Source organism: Blennius ocellaris (assembly GCF_963422515.1).
Source record: "Blennius ocellaris genome assembly, chromosome: 6".
NCBI classification, from domain to species: Eukaryota; Metazoa; Chordata; class Actinopteri; order Blenniiformes; family Blenniidae; genus Blennius; species Blennius ocellaris.
In genome coordinates this window covers 2,630,508-2,653,089 of record NC_137655.1, presented here as the reverse complement: position 1 = coordinate 2,653,089, position 22,582 = coordinate 2,630,508, and the positions used below count along the sequence as shown (strand labels likewise).

Genomic DNA, 22,582 nt, shown 5'->3' with positions numbered 1-22,582 from the left:
AAAGAAAGAAAGAAAGAAAGAAAGAAAGAAAGAAAGAAAGAAAGAAAGAAAGAAAGAAAGAAAGAAAGAAAGAACGAACGAAAGAAAACAAACTTCCAGTTTTGCGACAGTTTTCGCGGCTTTACGTTTAACTGCAGTTTTGCGACAGCGGCGCGGTTTACGTCACACGTGTTGCAGCGAGTCCGGCGAGAGAGAAGCTCCTGACAGACCCGGGCTCGTTCCACAGCGAACCAGGGGTTCGTTTCAAGGCGTGACGCCCCGGTTCGGATCCAGACTCGTTTCGGAGAAGTTTTTCTTTTTCTTTTCTCGTCATGGCGAAAGTTTGCGGGAGGAGGAGGAGGAGGCGCAGCGCGGCGAAGAAGCCGAAGCCGAAGCTGGAGTTGACCGAGGAGGATCTGCAGGGAGCGGATGACGATGTTCCCAGTGGTGAGGAAGAGGAGGAGGTGGAGGAGGAGGAAGGCCAGGATGAACGCCGACGCCAGAAGCTGCTGGAGGCCATCAGCGCCCTCGGGGGCCGGCGGAAGAGAACCCTGGGTGAGAGGTCCGAGGCGGCCACGCTCATGTCCGAGTTCACCGTCAACTCGAAGGGCGAGGGCGGCAAGCTCGACCTGTCGGAGCTCATCTCCGCGGCGGAGAAGACCCCCGCCGTGCCCGCCGCCACCCGCAAGCAGCTGAAGAGCCTGAGGGCCCAGAGGAGGACCGTGGAGAGCCCGCTCAGCCGGCAGGAGAGCGAGCGCATCCAGCGGGACCTGGCCTTCCAGAAGGCCTCGGGCGAGGTGAGCCGCTGGAGTGACGTCATCACCCAGAACCAGCGGGCCGAGCAGCTGCACTTCCCCCTGGAGCGGGAGCCCTCGGGGCCCCGGCCCCTGGAGAAGGTGGTCACCGGCTGGAAGGTGCAGACCCCGCTGGAGAGGGAGGTCTTCGCCCTGCTGACGGCCAACCACCGCCCCGTCCACGACCCCGACCGCCCCGTCCTGACCCCGGCGGAGGAGACGTCGCTGCGGGCCATGAGCCTGGGCGAGGCCAAGGCGCGGCGCGCCGAGCTGCAGAAGGCGCGCGCCCTGCAGTCGTACCACGAGGCCCGGGCGCGGCGGGAGCGGCGCATCAAGAGCAAGAAGTACCACCGCGTGCAGAACAAGGCCAAGCGCAAGGACTTCCTGAAGCGCTTCGACGACATGGCGAGGGCCGACCCGGCCGCCGCGCTGGAGGAGCTGGGCAAGATGGAGCTGGTGCGCATGCGCGAGCGCATGTCGCTGAAGCACCAGAACAGCGGCAAGTGGGCCAAGTCCAAGGCCCTCATGGCCAAGTACGACGAGGGGGCGCGCAGGGCCATGCAGCAGCAGCTGGAGGTGAACAAGGACCTGACGGAGAAGCTGGTGACCTCGCTGAACCAGGAGGAAGAGGAGGAGGAGGAGGAGGAAGAGGCGGCGGCGGCGCTGCTGCCGGACTGTGTGAACGACGCGGAGCGAGGAGGGGATCCGGCAAATCCGTGGATGAGGGGGAAGCTGTCGGAAGAACCTGTAGAGATGAAGGAGGACGAAGAGGAGGAGGAGGTCAGAGGTCAGACGGTGCAGGAGGAAGAAGAGGAGGAGGAGGAGGAGGAGGAAGAGCAGGGCGAAGAGGAAACACTCCTGAGGGAGTTTGACCGGAGGAGAAAACGGCGTCAGTCTGAGGAAGCCGACGCCCCCGCCGTCATTTCTTTGGTCGATGATGAAGATGATGATGATGATGATGATAATAAGCAGGGTGACGAGGAAGAGCAGGGCGAAGGAAAACGCCCTCCGACTCAAGAAGACGACGCCCCCGTGGTCATTTCTTTGCTTGATGATGACGACGACGGCGATGATGACAATGATGAAGATGTTCCCGTCAGAGAGGCGCCGCCGCCGCCGTCGGAGGCCGCCGCCCCCCCCGCCGACGTCTCGCCTCAGCTGGAGGGAAGCCTTCAGAGGATCAGGAGTCTGCAGGACGTGGAGCTGCTCGCCGAGGTCTTCACCGCCGCCGAGCCCGATCCGGCGCCCGCCGAGCCTCAGCGGCCCCCCGAGGACCCCCACGCTAACAACAACGCCAACGCCGCCACCGCGGCGCCTCCTAGCAAGAGCAGGAAGAGGAAGAAAGGCATCGAGCTGAAGCAAGTCCTCACCAAAGAGACCAAAGTGATCAGCGTGCCGCTGGCGCCCGCCGTTGGCGTTGCTGTCGCCGACGGCGAGGAGCCCGCGGCGAAGCTGGACCAGCGGGGGCTCATCAAGGAGGCGTTCGCCGGCGACGACGTGGTGTCGGACTTCCTGAAGGACAAGCGGCGGCAGGAGGACGCCGGCCGGCCCAAGGACGTGGACCTGACGCTGCCCGGCTGGGGCGAGTGGGGCGGCACGGGCATCAAGCCGTCGCGCGGCAGGCGCCGGCGCTTCCGGGCGAGGGCGCCGGAGGCGGCGCCCAGGAGGGACCGGGGCCTGCCGGGCGTCATCGTGTCGGAGAAGAGGAGCGCCTCGCTCGCCCCCCACCAGGTGAATTCGCTGCCCTTCCCCTTCCAGACCAGCGCGCAGTTCGAGAGCACGCTGCGCTCGCCGCTGGGCCGCACCTGGAACACGGAGCGCGCCGTCAAGGCGCTCACCAGGCCGCGGCTGGTGACGCACATGGGCGCCATCATCGAGCCCATGGACGAGGAGCAGCTGGCGAAGCTGGAGCGGAGGCCGGGGGAGGCGACGGAGGCGGGGGTGGAGACGCAGGTCGCCGGGGGCGACGGAGGCTGCGGCGCCGGGAGAGGGAGGGGGAAAGCGGCGCCCCGCGGGTCGAAACGCAGGAGGAGAGTTTAGAACCCGCCGGGTTTTAATAACAACTTCAGGGACGAGTGACTTTAAAAACATCAAGACGCTGTTCAAATTTAAAAAATGTAAAAAAAAATGTCGAGGGTAAATTAATAAAAAAGTGTTTTTTGGCACAAAAGGTCATATTTTGTGCAAATAATTCAACATATAATTAGACGTTTGTGCTCAAATCATCAGTCGATCTATTGTTTTTTGCTTTATTTCCTCTCTTTTTGCTCACATGTAAATATTACAGGATGTTTCCGCTGATTCTGTATTGAAATGTTTCAATCTCTGACTTAAATGGTGAAAAGAAAAAGTGCATTGCTCTGCTGTGAACTCTGCTGCCATCTACAGGACGGTGGTGGGAACTGTCTTACCAAAGGTGGAAAAAATATTGTTTTGTAGAGTAAAAAGTGATATTTCAACCCCTGTGAATGTCTTTGTAGATTGTTTTCTTATCTTTGTGACTCATTTAGGTCTATTTTTAATTTCTATAAACACATCAGAGGTTTACATTTGGTTTATCAGGGATCGTGTACAAAAATAATCTTGGAAGAAAAGTTTTCATCTACACAACATAATACATATTTACAAATATACGTTAAAAAAAAGTTTAACATTAACAGTAACCATTAATATGTAACAGCTACTTTCATAAAAAGTCCTACAGATATTTAAAAAATCTTATGCAACACATTGTAAAGAAAACAACAAGCAGGAGCAGATAATATGCATTATATATTTAAATTACAGTAAAATCAGGAATGTTATTAATAACCATTAAAATTCAACACCTGAATTCCTAAAATTCATACAAAATACTAAAACACATTATACATTTATTCACGTCCTCAGGCCAGAAACGGTAAAGGATGAATTTTTTTTTTTTAAGTATAAAATATGCACATTTTATGGCAAACTAAAACAATATATAGTATTTATTTAGTAAATATATGGGGAAAAGGATAATACTATAAAGTTGTGTTTTATTCAGCAAAAGTAAAGTTCAGGTGGGATTTATATGTTTTAAAAACCCTTATTATATAAACAGTGTGGACACTTCAACCAGACCACATTGTTTGCTGACATGTTAGGACGTGTCATTATTCCTTTTTTTAAGTTTAAGTTTATTCATATAGCACCATTCATACAATCCACATTGCTTCACAAAGGCAAATAAAGTACAAAAAATTCCATTAAAATCATAAAAAATAATACAAGATGTTAAGAAAATGTATGTGAAATTAAAAATGGGAGAATTTAGAATGGAGTTCATACAAAAAAAAGGTTTGAAAATGGTGGTATGGTAAAAGACAAAGATATGAGTTGTAATACGTCCCCCCCCCCAAAAAAAAAACAACAACAAAAAAACGTGTAACCGTCCAACGCGTGAGGATCTCCGTGTTTCGACAGGAAACCATTTATCACATGTCTGTTACCGGGCAGATTTCGCAGTCGCCTTGAAGTCGTTGTTAAAATTCAGGTCTGGGTCGATAATCCCACCGAGATCCCCGGGTCTTGATCTTTGATCTGTCAAAGCGCTTGCCCTTTGATCTTTCGCTCCGGATTGAGCGGGAGAACGTAGCGAGAGAGCAGAAATAAGAAGTAGAACTTGTTTTTTTGTTTTTAATTATACATTTTTGCGGGGAAACTCTCGCTCTCAGAGCCGAACTTTGCGGCTGAGAGCCCCCCCCACCCCCCCACCCCCCCTCCTCGTGCTCAATACATTTGTACGAGCACGCGGCGGCGTCAAAGAGAAAAGCCATTACAGTTGGGTTAAACCTTCACACATGGGTGAGAGTGCATGCGCTGGCACCTGACGTCTCTGTACTTCACATGATAGACACCCTATTAAAGGGGGGCGACGCCGTAATGGACTATGCATCAGTTCAGGTAATGGCTGTCGGCTCCGGGTGCCCGGGAGGATTCCATTAGAAACCTTATAGGTAGTTACTAAATCACTCATTCTTCACCTTTCTCTCTATTGAACCAGCTCTTTTTCGGGTGGGGGCAATTACTACAGCTTCATACAGCTGTGAGCCATGAAGAGAGAGAGAGAGAGAGAGAGAGACGGTCCTTGGACTGACTCCGGGCTGCTGGACTGAGACCAGACACTGATTTGCTCTCAGATGTATGGAGGCGGCCGTGGCTGTAAATCACCGACGGAACATGCTTCTCTTCTTACTGCCCATTTGCGGGATCTGCTTAAATATTTGCTCTAGGATGAAGAAGCGTTATGCTTCCAGCAGTGATCAGCTGCAACGCCGGGGCGGCGGCGGCGGTGGCGGCGGCGGCGGCGGTGGCCCTAATGAGTCCAACAATCACAACATTTATTCTGCTTTTGCTTCTTATTCATTTGCTGCTTGTTGTTGTTGTTGGGTTTTTTTTTTTAGCATCTCTTAATGATTCAAGGTTTATCCAGTGAAAACAAACTGTTGTTCTTCATTAAAACTGCACACATGGAAGAAAGTGGAGTGGAGGTGATGGATGGATGGATGGATGGAAATATGGATGGATGGATGATGGATGGATGCACAGATGGATGGATGGATGGAGTGTTGGATTGGTGGATGGATGATGGATGATGGATGGATGATGGATGGATGATGGAGTGTTGGATTGATGGGTGAATGATGGATGCACAGATGGATGGATGGATGGAAATATGGATGGATGGATGATGGACGGATGGATAGATGGGTGGATGGATGGATGGAGTGTTGGATTGGTGGATGGATGATGGATGGATTAAATGCTGGATGGATGGATGGATGGAAGGATGGATGGATGGATGGATGGATGAAAGATGGATGGGTGGAGTGTTGGATTGGTGGATGTATGATGGATGGAAGGATGGATGGATGGATGGATGGATGGATGGATAGATGGATGGATAGATGGATGGATGGATGGATGGATGGATGGATGGATGGATGGATGGATGGATGGATGGATGATGGACAGACAAGATACGCAGCTGTTTCTGGAAGCTTCTGTTGACAGAACAATAAACCACGACATCAACTCTCGTCTAAAAAAAAAAAGTTACATAACAAAGTGAACGACAGCAGAATTGGAGCTCCGGTCTTTCCGTCTTGTTCTTCATCCGACACTCCTGGAAGCGTGAAAGCAGCCCCCCCCCCCCCCCCTACCGCCGTACGCCGAGGCCCGGCTCCATTCCCACCCTGACAGGTGTAAGATTAACTTAGTTAGGTGCCGGGCCGCTCATGCACACCAAATTAAATTAATGGAACAAATTTCCCCCCTAATTAAGATGAAAATACGTGTCAGTTGTAACCTTGCTGAGCACTAATTATGTACAAATGATTTATCATCTGTTTCGTCCTGAATAGCAATGGGCTCACCTCTCTGCTCGGCCCTGCTGGCTGTTAGGAGACGGCCGCTGATTAACACTGACAGGTTGTGCTGCGGAGAAGCTGCGCGTCCCGGGGCCAGCCAATCAGAGGCCCCCCCCCCCCCCCCCCCCCTCGGCTCAGGCTCCGCCCCCCCCACACCCCACCACTCCCCCCCACCTCCCATTAACCTACATCCAGTGTGCAGCTGAGCATCGCCCCTTGCTGCAGCGCCTTCCTGTTCCTCTCCTCAGAATGAAAATAAAGCGCATCCAGTGTGTGTGTGTGTGTGTGTGTGTGTGTGTGTGTGTGTGTGTGTGTGTGTGTGTGTGTGTGTGTGTGTGTGTGTGTGTGTGTGTGTGTGTGTGTGTCACATTTGGTGACTTCTGCATTTCTTTTTTTTAATTCGAATTATAAATGCACGACAACGGTCGTTGGGAAAAAAACATGATGGATGAGTCGTGACGGAGGTGGAGACGCTTGTGTTCGGCGAAGCGCGGCGTCTTTCTCGGGTTCCGCGCACCTGAACGAGGAGTTCTACCCCCCCCCCCCCCCGAAAAAATCTACGAGAGCGAATGAAAGAAAAGTCTCACATGTGCGTCAAACAATAAAAGTGACATGTGACCTGTCTTTATAGAGACGTGGACGTAAATGTTCGATTTAGACGCGACGTGATGGAGAAAAGGAGAAAGAAATGTGTGATTCTGACCAGAATCACACATGAAAAGAACCTATATGAGGATATATGCACACATATGCCACATATAGGCAAAATTGAGGCGCATATATGTAAATATACAGGCCATATAGGTCTCCTGTACCGCTTCTTATATATATATATATATATATATATATATATATATATATATATATATATATATATACACACACACACACACACATATATATACACATATATATATATATATATATATACAAATATACACACACACACACATATATATCACTTTGGAAACTGTCATACATTATCAAGGCAACTAGCTAAAAAACAATTCTGCACATATAGGTGCATATATGCACGTATATATGCACACATATATACGTGCATATATGTACCTATATAGGTACCTGTATGCATGTATATGTGTACAAATATACGTACATATAATTTAGGAAAACGGCCAATTTTCTATATGTACCATATATTAAAATCCTTATATTAAAACATATGTGTTTATACAGGTTCTGTCGTATTTGTTGCGTTCCTCTCTGTTAGAAGCAAATAGAAATGACTGCGTTGTTTGCGGTGCGACACGAATAAAGTTGAATTGAATTGAATCACAGAGCTGCTTTATCATGTGTTAAATGTAAATGACTTTAAAGAGCTTAAATGTGTATTATTGTTCGTGTATGAAACGTAGACGACTGTCCTCGTGTTGCTCTGAGGTGAAAGCCCAGGTCGGTGTGACGGTGTCGGGGGGCCCCGTTGCCGGGGCGACGGAGGGTCACCGTGAAGGTCACCTCAGAGACGGAGCAGACGTCTCACACAGACGATACATTCCTTTAAAAAAAAAAAACTAAAAAAACAAACAAACAAAAAAACAAAACAAACCCAGATTGAATTAGGCGGTACAATCGAGCTCATACATCAACATTTCCTGCTCGGCAGCAGATAATTGCCTCAAAGTGCCCTTGAGCAAGCCGGCGTCGCCCAGCAGGTGGCGCCGGAGGTCAGCGGTGGCCGAGAGCCGCCGGTGCGATAAAAAAATAAATAAAATTCCTGCGCGGTGCTGAAGTATCGACAATAACGCAGGGTTCCGCGGTACAATTAGAGCCGAACTGGGATATTCCATCTTGTTTCCCGCTGCCTTGCAGCGACAGATATATTTCAAAGGCGAGCAGCTGTGATTAGCATTAGAATTGGAGTCCCTGGCGAATGCTGAGGACACACTGGCCGCTCTGTAATCATTGTTCCGCAGGCTGGCTCACCGGGGAGGAGCTCCGGCATTATCATTCAATATGGCACACACACACACACACACACACGCACACACACACCCACACACACACACACACACACACACACACACACACACACACACACACACACACACACACACACACACACACACACACACACACACACACACACACACACACACACACAGACACACACACACACACGCTGCCACGGTGCCGTGGTGCTGCCAACAACAGGCCATCTGCAGCCACAAACAAGCCCGTGTGTGTGTGTGTGTGTGTGTGTGTGTGTGTGTGTGTGTGTGTGTGTGTGTGTGTGTGTCTTTGTTGTGGTACCTGTGTTCTCCTCTGTTTGAAACCTTTCTGTTCTCCCTGCTGCTGCAGAGCGTCTCTCCTCCCTCTTCTCCCTCTCCTCCTCCTCCTCTTCCTTCTCCTCCTCCATCTCCTCCGCTCCTCCTCTTCCTTCTCCTCCCTCTCATCCTCTCTCTCCTCCCTCTCATCCTCTCCTCCTCCTCCTCCTCCTCTTCCTTCTCCCCCTCTCATCCTCTCTCTCCTCCCTCTCATCCTCTCCTCCTCCTCTTCCTTCTCCTCCCTCTCATCCTCTATCTCCCCCCTCTCATCCTCTCCTCCTCCTCCTCCTCCTCCTCCTCTTCCCTCTCATCCTCTCGTCCTCCTCCTCCTCTCCTCCTCCTCCTCTTCCTTCTCCCCCTCTCATCCTCTCTCTCCTCCCTCTCATCCTCTCCTCCTCCTCCTCCTCCTCCTCTTCCTTCTCCTCCCTCTCATCCTCTATCTCCCCCCTCTCATCCTCTCATCCTCCTCCTCATCCTCCTCCTCCGCCTCCTCCTCCTCCCCCTCCTCTCCTCCTCCTCCTCCTCCTCCTCCTCCTCCAACACTAATAAATGATCAGCCGTTGTTCAAACCTTCGTCCGTTTTACATTCAAACTGATCCTGAATCAGTTCTTCCTCACACGTTTATCGACGTTCACACGAGAACATTCGATGATTTCTGCCACAAGGGAGCGGCGGCGGCCATGTTCCTTTTGTGCCCCCCCCCCCCCCCCCCCCCCCCCCCCACTCTCTCCCATCGACCACCATCCTCCCCGGCCCTGCCGGCAGAGGGGAGGGGGGGTGAGAGGTTAATTATGGACAAGAGAGAGGTCGCGGGGCCTATTATTTTTGAGCCGGGACCTGCAACGCTCCACCGGGGCTGACATTTACGACGGGGAGGGGGGGGGCCCGGCCCCACCCCTCCGTCACCGTCCACACCCTCTGCCCACCTTGTGCACGCCATCACTCACATTTATGCCGAGGCGGCCCGACAGGCCCCGATAATGAAAAGGCCTGTAGTGCCTGGCACCGGCAGGATGATGAATCGTCTCCCTGGCTGTTGTCCGGCGGCGTCGGGGGGCCGACAAGTAGCCCTGGACCACTAATTGAAAGCCCCTCCATGTCCTCCCCTCACCCAGCAGACTGCCTTTATCACTCTAATTATTGGGGTTAAGTGAGAGTCCCGTGGGGGGAGGAGGGGGGGTTCACACACACACACACGCACACACACACACACACACACACACACACACACACACACACACACACACACACACACACGATGAAATTGACTCAGCATCTTTAAATTGAACTTTTATTTTTCTGATCCTGAACAAGCTGCCAGGGGCCGGTTTGCTTCCTGATGGCTCAGAGCTCTGCAGCTGTGTGGCCACATGTGGCTCTACAGCTCCTCTATAGTGGCTCTACGGCTCCTCTAGTGACTCTACAACTCCTCTATAGTGGCTCTATAGTGACTCTACAGCTCCTCTATAGTGACTCTATAGTGACTCTATAGTGACTCTACAGCTCCTCTATAGTGACTCTATAGTGACTCTACAGCTCCTCTATAGTGACTCTATAGTGACTCTACAGCTCCTCTAGTGACTCTATAGTGACTCTACAGCTCCGCTATAGTGACTCTACAGCTCCTCTATAGTGACTCTATAGTGACTCTACAGCTCCTCTAGTGACTCTATAGTGACTCTACAGCTCCTCTATAGTGACTCTACAGCTCCTCTAGTGACTCTATAGTGACTCTACAGCTCCTCTATAGTGACTCTATAGTGACTCTACAGCTCCTCTATAGTGACTCTATAGTGACTCTACAGCTCCACTATTGACTCTACAGCTCCACTAGTGACTCTATAGTGACTCTATATTGACTCTACAGCTCCTCTATAGTGACTCTATATTGACTCTACAGCCCCACTAGTGACTCTATAGTGACTCTACATTGACTCTACAGCTCCTCTATAGTGACTCTATAGTGACTCTATATTGACTCTACAGCTCCTCTATAGTGACTCTATATTGACTCTACAGCCCCACTAGTGACTCTATAGTGACTCTACATTGACTCTACAGCTCCTCTATAGTGACTCTATAGTGACTCTATATTGACTCTACAGCTCCTCTATAGTGACTCTATAGTGACTCTACAGCTCCTCTATAGTGACTCTGTACAGAATTTCTTTAGTTCCCACCAAGCTTTACCAACAATCAGAACATAGAATCGTTCACATAAAATAAACCTCCATGTGTAAAACGGGATTTCTTGTCAAAATAGGTTAAATTGTAAACCTTCAACCTGAATTAAATCATGACCCTGCAGTGTGACGGGACTGTTGTACAGTTTGTTTCTCACCCATCAGCCCAGCAAAAATATAACATTTAAACATTTTTGAATATGAATTTGATAAATTGCAGATTCTATTCTATTCTATTCTATTCTATTCTATTCTATTCTATTCTAAATATTTAGACAGTATTAACTTAACAACACAGTCTGCAGCTCCTGGGAACTATCAGTTACAACTGAAAAAAAAGAAAAGTAAAGTAAAATGCTGAAACTCCTGAAACGGCCTGAAAAAGAAGCGAAAACATCGTTTGGATCTCAATTGAATTTGTCAAACTTCATAAATGCAAGATAAGCTGGAGATGTGGGGGAAACACGGCGAGTGTGTCTGCAGGCGCTGCGTTATCTTTCTTTTCAAGGTTAAAGACGGTAGAAAAGCGGTAAAATCAGCTCTTTTGGTCGTCAAGGTTCAGACCTCTGTGTCATCTTTCTTGAACAATTGTGACTTATCTCACTTCGGGCGGAGAAAAACATGCGTCGGTGTTCTTTATTAGCATTTTAAAGTTGAAGCAGCGTGCTCTTTGTGTTGTGTTTAAACGAGGCCTGATGTCGCACAGCCCAGTTTTTATTTATTTTATTATATTTTATCTGATACGAACGGGGGATTTAAAAGTAGGTCAGCTCTGTTTCACTCTGTAGGAAGTCACATTTCTCTGTCTGTCGCTCATCGCCGGCAGTATCTCCGGCAGCAGCTTGCGCTAAGCCCTCCGTGAGGAATCTTAACGACGCTGTGATCAAGTTAACAATGGCAAAGTTAAGTTTCGACTGTGGAATGACAGAGCGCGGATCGTCTGCTCGTGTTCACACCGTCGGAGGAGCCGCGTATAATCCCTGACACCCCGTCGCCCGCAAGAGGCCTCAATATGCGGAGCACAAAACAGAGTGTAAAATGGGTTTGAGGATTACGAGCGGATTCGCCGCCACTTTCTCTGCGTTTCCCCGTAAGCTTATTAAACCACGAGAGCAAATCGAACGCGACGTGTGAGGAGTGTTTACCTGCGAGCGTCGGGGTGATTCCCACCGCCGCCGAGAGCCCGGAGGTGTCAGGGGAGGTTATTATTATTATTATTATTATTCATGTCTGCATGTTCTCCCTGTGCAGACACAAGTTTCTCGTGTGATCCACTGCTCTCATATCCAGGTGAACCTCACTTCCTCCTTCTGGGCTTTTTATATTCCATTTCATGTAAAAAATAAATAAATAAGGGATTGAGGATTGAGGGAATAGATCTCTGCAACACATATTGACCATCGCTCCCCATTATGATGGCATTTGATGACAGAAATTAATTTCAACAATTGACCTATTTAGTTATTATTATCCTATTTGTGTTTTTTATTCATATAATAATAATAATAATAATAATAATAATAATAATAATTAATAATAATAGTAATAATAATAATAACAACAACAACAACAACAACAATAATAATAATAATAATAATAATAATAATAATAAAATAATAATAACTACTATTATTATTATTGATAATAACATAATGGACTTAATCGGCTATGAAAGAATATTTTAAACCTGCTGCTGCATTCAAAACTGACTCCATTTATTTTTATGCAACCTTCCCTTTGTGTGTGACACTGCAGACAGGATGCTCACAATGAACGCACTCATGTCCTTTCATCTAAAAACTTTTAAAAAAGCATTTATTACGAAATATTGCATTTTAATAAATAAAACATTCTTAAACTCAGTATATTGTGACATAAATGAGTTTTTATTATTATTGATAATAATAATAATAATAATAATAATAATAATAATAATAATAATAATAATAATAATAATAATAATAATAATATAACAATACTATTTTTTAAAACATTATTATTATTATTATTATTATTATTATTATTATTATCGTTATTATTGCTGTTTAGGTAAAAAACTAATGACAATGTGTGCATCTATTTATATTGTGTGTTTTTTTGTATTTTATTATTAGATTTTATAAACCTTAGACTCAGGTCACGTGTTCACATTTCGCGCCGCTCATGCCCGCCCCCCGTGCCGTTATCCCCGCCCAGACTTACGTATACGCGATGACGTGGTGTTTTGTGTAACGCGGTGACGTCACGGACGTTCAGCCGGAAGTATTGTGAGGAAAGAGAGGGAGAGAGAGCGAGAAGGCTAATTTTCCTAAGTTTTTCCTGGGCGAAGCGGCGAAGTATTCCTCGCATGGTGCGTGCGGGTGGAGGCCGACATGTAGAGGCGGTGGACGGACTCCGTCAGCGGGCAGGTGAGCGCCTCGCCTCGGCTCGACTCCGCCCGTCGACGGAGAGACGTTATAAAGCGCGGCTCGCCGTAGAGCGCCGCCACATAATCACTGGAGTCAGGAGTGACTGTGGAGGCTGGAGATCCACCTCCACCTCCACCGCCGCTCCTCCACCTCCACCACTGCTCCTCCACATCCACCGCTCCTCCAACCGGGCGACACTTGTTGGTTTGTGAGTCGCTCCTCGGCCAAGTTGAGGCACCGAGGCGAATTAACGCTGGACAATTAGCCTCGAGGCTAATTAGCCGCGGCTAACCAACAAATAGCATCAGACTCACGATGGGACTTTACTGTTTCTAATGTAAACACACGTCAGCAGATTGAGCTGGAAGGAGTCATGTTGACTTTGTTGTTGTTGTTGTTGGTCCAAAAACATTGTGATCAAAGTGTATCACCCCCAAAACAAGCTTTTCTTTGATTCTCCTCCATATTGGATCATAGGAGCTACATTCAGAATCTGCTGTGTCTGTGTGAGCTGGACTGGCTCCGCCCATCTATGGGAAAAGGAGGAGGTACTTCCTCTCGTGGTGCCACGTGCCAGAGCAGAGCTGCCTGATTGTGGGGAGGGCCTACTTAGACTGGGATTGGCTGAAGCCCCCATGACACTTTATAGGGTTTGATTTTTGATTCGACAGATTTCGATCTTCCCCCCGGGGGAATCATTCCCAGATGTGGGGACACATGTCACTATTGGAAAACCATTAGAAAGTGATTTGAAAAAAATGATATGACAGCTTTAAGCAAGACAAAATGTGGATTTCATACCAAATATCGACAATGAGCTCCGATAAAATTACGAAGCTGAAGCAGATTTAAAACTGGGAGGTTATTTGTTTGAAATTAGTACTAAACTTGCATTTTGTAGACGTCACAGTACCAAGGCCATGTGTGGACAACAGCTTGATAAGAATGGCAAAGAAGACAAAACCGCTCCGTTATTGAAAAGAAATAACTGTTAACTTCGAGGCCCAGGCTGCTCTCTGGATGTAATTGCACCTTTAAATACCGCGTTGTGTGATAAATGTGCACTGTGTAACAACGCAGTACACTTTCAACTCATTATATTGTAATAATTGATACTGCATTGATAGACTTTTCATTGTAGTTCAACTGAATCTTAATATTTTCTTATTATTGAACATTGAACCATGTATTAAATTATTATCCTTTCTTAAAAAAAACAGTGGAACGCCCACATTTTGTAATAACTGTTGCAATATGTTACACGTTATTACAAAATGCGGAAAGGTTTATTAGAAAATGCGTTCAAGAATTCACTCATAATGAGTTGAAAATGTATTGCATAATGCGGCGGCTACACACCCCGAATGAAAACGAGTTTGTGCCAAATCATTGTGTATTTTGCAGGAGAGAGACTGTCCGTGTCGAAAATATAAATCAGTGCCGACCGGACGGCGAGTTAAAAAAACTGATCTTGAAAGCATAAACTTTTATTCCTAGATTTCCCCCCATAAAGATGTTCTGTGGACCCTTTGATCTTTTTGTTTTGAAGTTGTTCACTTTGTTGTGCCGACATTCCAGGGGTCAATCTGCTTTATCTAAGTTATTATTAAATGGGATTAAGTGAGTCTGACACCTCTTGTGTTTCCACACAGAGTATTTAAAGAGCTTTTTAGTGTTTGTGGTGGAACTAGTGTGACACGCCTTGCCTCTGACAGAGCCGCTGTTGTCCAGCAGGTCTGGGACGTCCGCCGGGACAAACTGAACAAGCCGGATAAAGACATCGTCATCGCCCCCACCCCCCCGTTTCCTGTTGTCTCCGCCAGCTCTTCCCTCTCATGTCCTTGACGCTGACGGCCATGAGCGACAGCGCGGTGACCAGCGCGGGGTCCAGGGGGGCCCGGGGTCACCCTCAGGGGCCCTACGTCTCCGTCATCACCAACAGGTCAGGACAAACCCCCCCCCCCCCCATCTGCAGCTTTTCGAGGCCCTCGAGCCACTTTGTCTCTCTCCTGGAGCCACAAAACTTGTTTAACCACAAGATCTGTCATATTTACTTTTTCGTTTTCCTTACAAAGGGGAATTTTCTTGTGACGTTTTTAGCTGTTGGGGCAGTTTGTAGTTTTTCCACGTCGAATACAAACGGTTAGTTTGGATTATTTTCCTGATGTTCCTGTGGAAACATGACTTTCTCTGGAATTACCGTATTTTCTGTACTACGAGTCGCTTTGAAACGACAACGTGGCTCAGTTGTGGATTTTTATGGGCTAACATGGGCGATGCGTTCAAGTGCATCACGCAACTCCCGGCACTTTTTGTTCCAGGCTGCAAATCTCTTGATCTTTAAAGCTCCTGGTCTTGATTTATTTATTTATTTATTTATTTTTGCGCCGTAGGACCACCAACCTGTTGATCCGGGGGGCCATGCTGTTCTCCGTGGGGGTCTTCCTGGCCCTGGTGCTCAACCTCCTGCAGGTGCAGAGGAACGTCACCCTGTTTCCCCCCGACGTGCTGAGCAGCATCTTCTCCTCGGCCTGGTGGGTGCCGCCCTGCTGCGGCACCGCCTCAGGTGCGTAACACTTTACGAAAAAAGCCAGGCCTGGTCTAACGGCCCTCAAATTCATGTCGGTGGCAGTTTTCGAAAAACCTTTCATGTTCCATCAGCGCTGTGTCATTCACACCAGAATTTGCTCGGGGGCACTTGCCGAGTACCATCTGAGATTTTCAGGTGGATCGGCTCGCTTGCGGCCTAGCATGCCTGTTAGCATGCTAGCAAACATTGCCCGATTGAGCTGAAATTTGGTAGGTGGTCTAATGGGGGCGCTGCGGTCACAAATCACTAGCTAATTAGCCACTTTTGACGCTGTTTTTTTCCAAATGAAATCCAAAATATTTCCAGACTCAAAAGAACCTTTTTTTTTTTAAGACACACAAACGCCCCAGAACTCTCTGGCCCCTGAACGCCGCCTCCACGCCGAGCCGCTGTAACTCCATGTGGAATGTTCTGAACCTCACATCAGAAATGTCTGGTTTCCCTCCCCCCCCCTCCCCCTTCCTCCCGCAGCCGTGATCGGCCTGCTGTACCCCTGCGTCGACAGCCGGCTGGGCGAGCCGCACAAGTTCAAGCGGGAGTGGTCCAGCGTGATGCGCTGCGTGGCCGTGTTCGTGGGCATCAACCACGCCAGTGCTGTATCCTTTCAGGACGGGACTCGTCACCATGGAAACGGCCCGGCGAGTGGGTCACGGAGGGGCCGCAAGGCTTTCTGGGGAGATGTTAATACATACTGTTCCAACTAGAACATTTCAAAGGGGGTTCGGTGTGACGAGATAAATGAGTTTAACTTCTCAAAATGTAATCGATCGGTTTGTCAAGAAATTCCGTTGAGTAGTTTTTGGCTAAAAGTTGGCAAACTACCTGCCTATAAGCCACGAAAGAAAGCTGCGTTAATACTGTGTTACGTAACGGCGCCGCTCCAGCATGAAGGTGCAACATGGCGGTATGACGGTATGGAGACGGTAGGGAGCCGTAATCTGCCGCCTGCCCGGTCCTTGACTCCTCTCCCGTCAGAAAGTGGACTTTGCCAACAACATCCAGCTGTCCCTGACGCTGGCGGCGCTCTCCATCGGCCTGTGGTGGACCTTCGACCGCTCCCGCAACGGCTTCGCCCTGGGAGTGAGCATCGCCCTGCTGGCCACCCTGGCCACGCAGCTGCTCGTCTACAACGGCGTCTTCCAGTGAGTCAAGCCCAATATTTTGCACGGCTCTGTTATTTGATTTGATTTTATATTTCATTTTTGTTTTTATTCTATTTTCTTGTGTATATACTTATTTATTTGCGTATGTCGGCACCAGGGTAGACGGCAAAGTAAGAATTTCATTATACTGTGAAACCTGGCTTTTACTGTTGAAATGACAAATAAAACACCTTGAACCTTGAACACACACACACACACACACACACACACACACGCTTCCACTCCTCATTGATGAGATTTGCTGCTATTTGTTCTGTTGTTTTTTTTTCTTCTTTTCTTTTTTTTTTTTTTTGTTCTTTGTTTTGTGTCCTTTTGTTTTTGCTTTTAAAAAAAATTTTTTTATCATTGTTGTGATTATTTAGATTTTTGGCTCTGTTGTTGCTCAGGCTGGTTTAATCTCATGGCAGTTGGAAAATATTTGGGAAAGAAAGAAAAAAAGCAAAAGAATAAATAAATAAAAAAGCAGCAGGAGCGCCTGCAAGACGGTGCGAAGGGCTATCGGACGCCATGGAAATGCAGCTTGTGCTTCTCCCCCTCCGCTCAGGTACACGTCTCCCGACTTCCTGTACATTCGCTCCTGGCTGCCCTGCATCTTCTTCGCCGGAGTCATCACCATGGGGAACATCGGGCGGCAGCTCGCCATGGTGAGGGGGACCGCACGGCGAAGTGACGTCCAAATCGTGTGATTTACACTGGGATCCAGCTTTTATCACGGCAGTCGGAGGGGGAAATGGATGAGCAGAGCACTGCGACGTTTGAAATCCAGAAAACACAACGGAACCCAGAAAATGCTACAAAAAAATTTGGGGGGGAAAAAACAGGAAATTTAGACAAAAATCTAGAAAATTCGACAAAATTCACTGCTGCTGATTAGACAGAATCACAGGCTGTCGTCTGAATTTAAAAAAAAATTAAAACGCATATGAATTTATAATATTGTGGCCATTCAATATTCAATATATAACGTGACGACGGATAAACTCGATAGCTGAGTCGTGGCTTGTGTTTAAGTGGGATTGACTTCCTGTCCAATCAGCATTTTATCACGTTTTCTGGATTTTGCAGTGTTTTCTGGTCACGTTGTCGTGTTTTACGCCGTAGAACCGTCGACCGTCAGCCTCAGATTGACGGTTTTCTCTCTTTCATCTCCAGTACGAATACAAGTTCCTGCAGGAGAAGAGCCACCAGGACTGAGGACCCGATGCCCCCGGTGGACACCTGACAGTATTGCAGCCACGTGGCTGAAGGAACGCCGAGGGTGGAGGGGCGGCCTCCTTCCTCATCCACCTCCATGTGCCAATCGTCTTCTCCTTGACTGCCTCCTGGATCAGTTACACACACACACACACACACACACACACACACACACACACACACACACACACACACACACACACACACACACACACACACACACACACACACACACACACTCACACACCAGCTTCTCCTGTTTGGAAACAGTGGGAAAAAAACACGAAGGGGATAAAAAAAAAAAAAAAAAACGTTCCAGTATAATCCGCCGATTCGCCTCGGAGGGGGCGGAGCCTGAGGAGCGACGGGATTTTGTGAACATTTTGAGAATGTCCTTGTTCTTGTTCTCCTCCAGGACCGAAACAAGGGAACAAACTGAGTCGTCGTTGTTTTCAAAGGTGTTACTTTAACCCCAGTTTGGAGGGTTTTTGTTTTTTTGTTTTTTTCTTGACGACGGCGGAGGCCGACCGGGGTTCGTCTTCATCAGCTCTTCATCACGGGAGAGGAACAAGGAGGACCTCAGTATTTACACACTAGGATTAGTACTGGAATACGTTTATCTTTATAAGCCCGGGTTTCGGAAAAAAAAAAGTCTTAATTCTGGGAGAAGTCAGGATTTTAACTTGGAAAAAACGTGGAGAAAAGTCTTTTCAAATAAAACTTTTCTCCGAGTTGAGTCTCTGCTGGAAAGAAGTGTGAGATTACTGATTATTAGTTTGAAGACGGAATGAAGTTATGAGACTTTTCTTTTGTTTTGAAGATTTCAAGTGTTTAAAAAGTCTCAGGAAAAACCAAAACGTGACAGCAGCTCCACGGTTCTCGTGCATTTTGAGATTTTTTTAAAAGTGTAGAATGTGGAGGACGACGTGGAGGCTGGTTTCTGTATTTCACCTTTTTTTTTTTGACGCGGATGAGAAACCGTGACCCAATGATCTGAGTGTAATGAGCTTAAAGTTTAGACTTTATTCTGTAGTTTAGAGGATGTGGGGGGGGGGGGGGTAAACAACCGCTTTATTGCATTTTTGAGAGTGAAACGTTTTATATCGGCTCTGTAGTAACGGATGTTTTTTGAAAATCTGACTAACCTTTTTTTTTTTTTTTTCGTCTGGTGGTTAAAGGAGGATTAAAATAACTGAATGCAGAATGTGCACTTTCTTTATTGTTATAGTAAAACATGAAGAGAAAAAACATACATAAAAGTTGAATAGTGTTGGACGGTGGAACTGAAAGGGTCTTTCAAAATAAAACCTGTTTTGTTTCAAGTTGAAACTCTAGCAGACGGTATGAGGCCACGGAAGAGAAGAAAGTGTCGTCTTCCTCACTTTCTTCACTTTTTAGTGAACGTGTTCTCATACAGGCCAATCATAGATTTCCCCTTTATGACATCACATAGGTGATGTCATAAAGGGTATGGATGTAGTGGATACTCGCGTTGACCGTCACACAGGGAGAGAGAAACTTACAGATATTGCTGCTATACTGAATACATTCAGTTTGATATGGGAAAAAAACCATAGCCGGAGGAGCTAGCGTTAGCTACCTGCGAGTGACTAGCAACGCATAGCGACCAAACTGAGTAACATTAAGAGACACAATATTTTTAGCTGAGCCTCTCCTGAGTCGGATTCTGCTTCAAACTGATTGAAGTGACGGCGTTTATACAAGTCATAGCGATCAATCCACCGTATACGTTAGCGCGTTGTACCAGTGTTTCGGACCCTCTGGTTTCCTAGTTAAATTGTGACCAACTTCCTGTAGCATCCACCGTCGCTGCCAGGAACAGAATATCATAAAATGAGACTCAACTTAAAACGGCGTTCGTCAGGACGGCTACAGATTCCTGTCGGGTTTCTGACGTCTTGCTATTCGCAGCAACACGGGAAACTGAGGCGTCACCAGTTAACAGGGGAACCACTTGATCTGAAACACCGGAAAGCTCTTCTCCAGAGAAACAGCCTGTTCTCAGTAGAGGAACTTTTAGACTGGACAGAATTCAGGACCGGCGTTATTTGAGGGGATATACTTCACATACAAATAATTATTTGTTTTTTATGTCAATTATTTTTAGTTAAACACCAAGTTCTTTACATAAAGTCTGCACCTGTTAGACTGATTTTCAAAGCATGTTATTTTCACAAATCCCATAAAGTTCCTAAAATCAACTTTACTAATTATTACCTATTTCAATGATAGTGAATATAAAAATGACCTGTTGACAAACTCGAATTAATGTTTAAATAAGCGCTGGAAGCCCCGCTGGAGCAGAATGGACTGAATTTATTTACTTTTTGAAGAAATTGTTGGTGTTAGATTAATGACACTTTAAGTGTAATATGAGAAGAGCTTTTAATTATTAACTATGATCTTTTAATGTTTAAAAAAAAACAAAAAACACCAAGGAATGTAATATAATTAGGATTTGATCAATTCTAACTCACTATGTAATTTAAAAAAAATTTTTTTAATTGAAGCAAACTCACCACTGTGTCTTTTATTTATTTATTTATTTTAAATATGAGTTTGTTAACGACAAAGACGGAACACAGATTATAATCTGACCTACAACACGTGTGAAGCCAGGTACATGTCTGTCAGGGGACACACACACACACACACACACACACACACACACACACACACACACACACACACCGAGGTGATTAAGATGAATAAGGAGGATTTGAAGCACCTTTGTCGGCGGGATAAGGACGACGCTCTCGCCGCGTTACATGAGTGTTTGAGGCAATTTGCCGGGGGAATGTATTGTTCAAGGCTAACTAGCTAGTGAAACAATAGGCGTGATGTGTCATAGCGGTAAGTGCTGCTCCGAAGAGCTAAACTCCCCGCCGCTAATGAATTCATTAATCTCTCCATTTATTCCTGACAAGCAATTATCTCCTCTCGCAGACGGAGGGTCAGGAGGCTCCGCCGTATCTGCCGAGGAGGAAGCAGTGCGGCCCTCCGCCGGCCCCCCCCCGCCAGGGCCCCCACCGGCCCCCCGCCATGTTCCTCCACTGGCCCTTCACCAGCCCTCCGCCGGCCCCCCCCCGCCAGGGCCCCCACCGGCCCCCCGCCAGTTCCTCCACTGGCCCTTCACCGGCCCCCCGCCACTTCCTCCACTGGCCCTTCACCGGCCCCCCGCCAGGCCCTCCGCCGGCCCCCACTGGTCCCCCCGCCAGGCCCCCCCACCGGCCCTCCATCGGCCCCCCTGCCAGGCCCCACACCAGCCCTCCACCGGCCCTCCGCCGGCCCCCCCACCAGCCCTCCGCCAGGCCCCCCGCCAGGCCCTCCGCCGGCCCCCCCACCTACAATGGGAGCTATAGAGCCACTACAGAGGTGCTGTGGTGGCTCCACAGCTCGAGCTATAGAACCACTACAGGAGAGCTGTAGAGCCACTACAGAGGAGTTGTAGTGGCTCTACACAGGAGCTGTAGAGCTGCTACTGTGTGGCTGTAAATTCGCTACAGAAAAGCTATGGAGCCATTACAGAAGGGATGTAGAGTCACTACAGAGGAGCTGTAGAGCCGCTACAGAGGAGCTGTAGAGCCACGTCGCTGAAGCCCGACCAGGTTTAAAAGTGAGCAAAACTTCTGTTTTATTTCCAGCTCCTGCGCAGCTGAAAATAAAACCGTTTTAATTCGGATTACACACATTCAGTCAATTGACGTCCCCTCGTGGGCACCTTCAAAATAAAAACTCACACCCTGCCTTCACGGCGTCTCCCTGTAAAATCCACCGGGGGGCTATGTCAACCCCCCTTCGACCTTGCGCTCGCCGCCGTGTTTTCACAGGCGGCGGGACACAGACCAATAAAAGGCCGGCGGTAATGGCGGAGGACAGGCGGCGTGGCGTAATGAAACCGGGGGGGGGGGGGGGGGGGGGGGGGGCGGCCCTTAGCGAACGACGCGGCGGCTCTCCATCCGCAGCCGCCCTCTTGAGGGATGAGAGTCCACGCCGGACTGGAACCCCCCATTAAACGCTGTGGCAACATGAATCACTGCCCCCCCCCCCCCCCCCCCCCCCCCATCCATCACTGCTTTAAGAGGTGACCACAAATGATGTGTGAACCGGCGGCTATTGATCGGTGGCGCGCTGCAGGTGTCAGCTCTAATGTTGCGGCGGCTTGATGGCGTCGCCTCTGACAGCCGCCGCCCCGCACTCCCGCTCTTGATGGATTTTAATGGTGAAATATCGATTCCTCTCTGGCCAAGGTCTGCCGGAGAGGCCCGATCATTTGTTGGGCTAATGCAGGACGGTCCGCGCTCCCGTCCCCCGATCAGTCATCCTGACAGCGTAGTAGCGTCGTAGCGGCGGCGGCGGCGGCGGCTAGCGGAGGAAGAAGAAGAAGATGGGGCCCCAGAACTAGCGCGAACGGCTCCGAGCCGCGGAGAGTCCCGTCCCGCGGCTAATATGAATACTAACGATGTGTTTATTGAGCGGGAACGCTCGACAAATCACTGCCGACGGGGCCTCGCCGTCAAAGCGGCGCCTCGGCGGGGGAATGAGGATCTCGGCGAGAGGGTCTATATTTT

The 22,582-nt window shown here is 48.2% G+C and overlaps 2 protein-coding genes across 3 annotated transcripts; both read left to right on the top strand.

Annotated features, from left to right (window-relative positions):
- The first annotated feature begins 188 nt into the window (after window positions 1-188).
- On the top strand, window positions 189-3,191 carry LOC308131305 (U3 small nucleolar RNA-associated protein 14 homolog A). The gene has a single exon (XM_080498002.1). It carries the CDS (start codon window positions 312-314, stop codon window positions 2,811-2,813), a length of 2,502 nt encoding a protein of 833 aa, XP_080354128.1. The 5' UTR covers window positions 189-311; the 3' UTR covers window positions 2,814-3,191.
- Window positions 3,192-12,902: 9,711 nt separating this feature from the next.
- insig2 (insulin induced gene 2) lies at window positions 12,903-19,166 on the top strand. 2 transcript variants are annotated; one of them, XM_080498502.1, is made up of 7 exons: window positions 12,903-13,043; window positions 14,778-14,985; window positions 15,437-15,609; window positions 16,105-16,229; window positions 16,609-16,775; window positions 17,341-17,440; window positions 17,949-19,166. In XM_080498502.1, exons 2-7 carry the CDS (start codon window positions 14,879-14,881, stop codon window positions 17,988-17,990), a joined length of 714 nt encoding a protein of 237 aa, XP_080354628.1. In that variant the 5' UTR covers window positions 12,903-13,043; window positions 14,778-14,878; the 3' UTR covers window positions 17,991-19,166. The 2 variants fall into 2 exon arrangements, with proteins under 2 accessions (XP_080354628.1, XP_080354629.1); XM_080498503.1 differs by having other exon boundaries at window positions 12,907-13,043; window positions 14,775-14,985.
- Window positions 19,167-22,582: the final 3,416 nt, after the last annotated feature.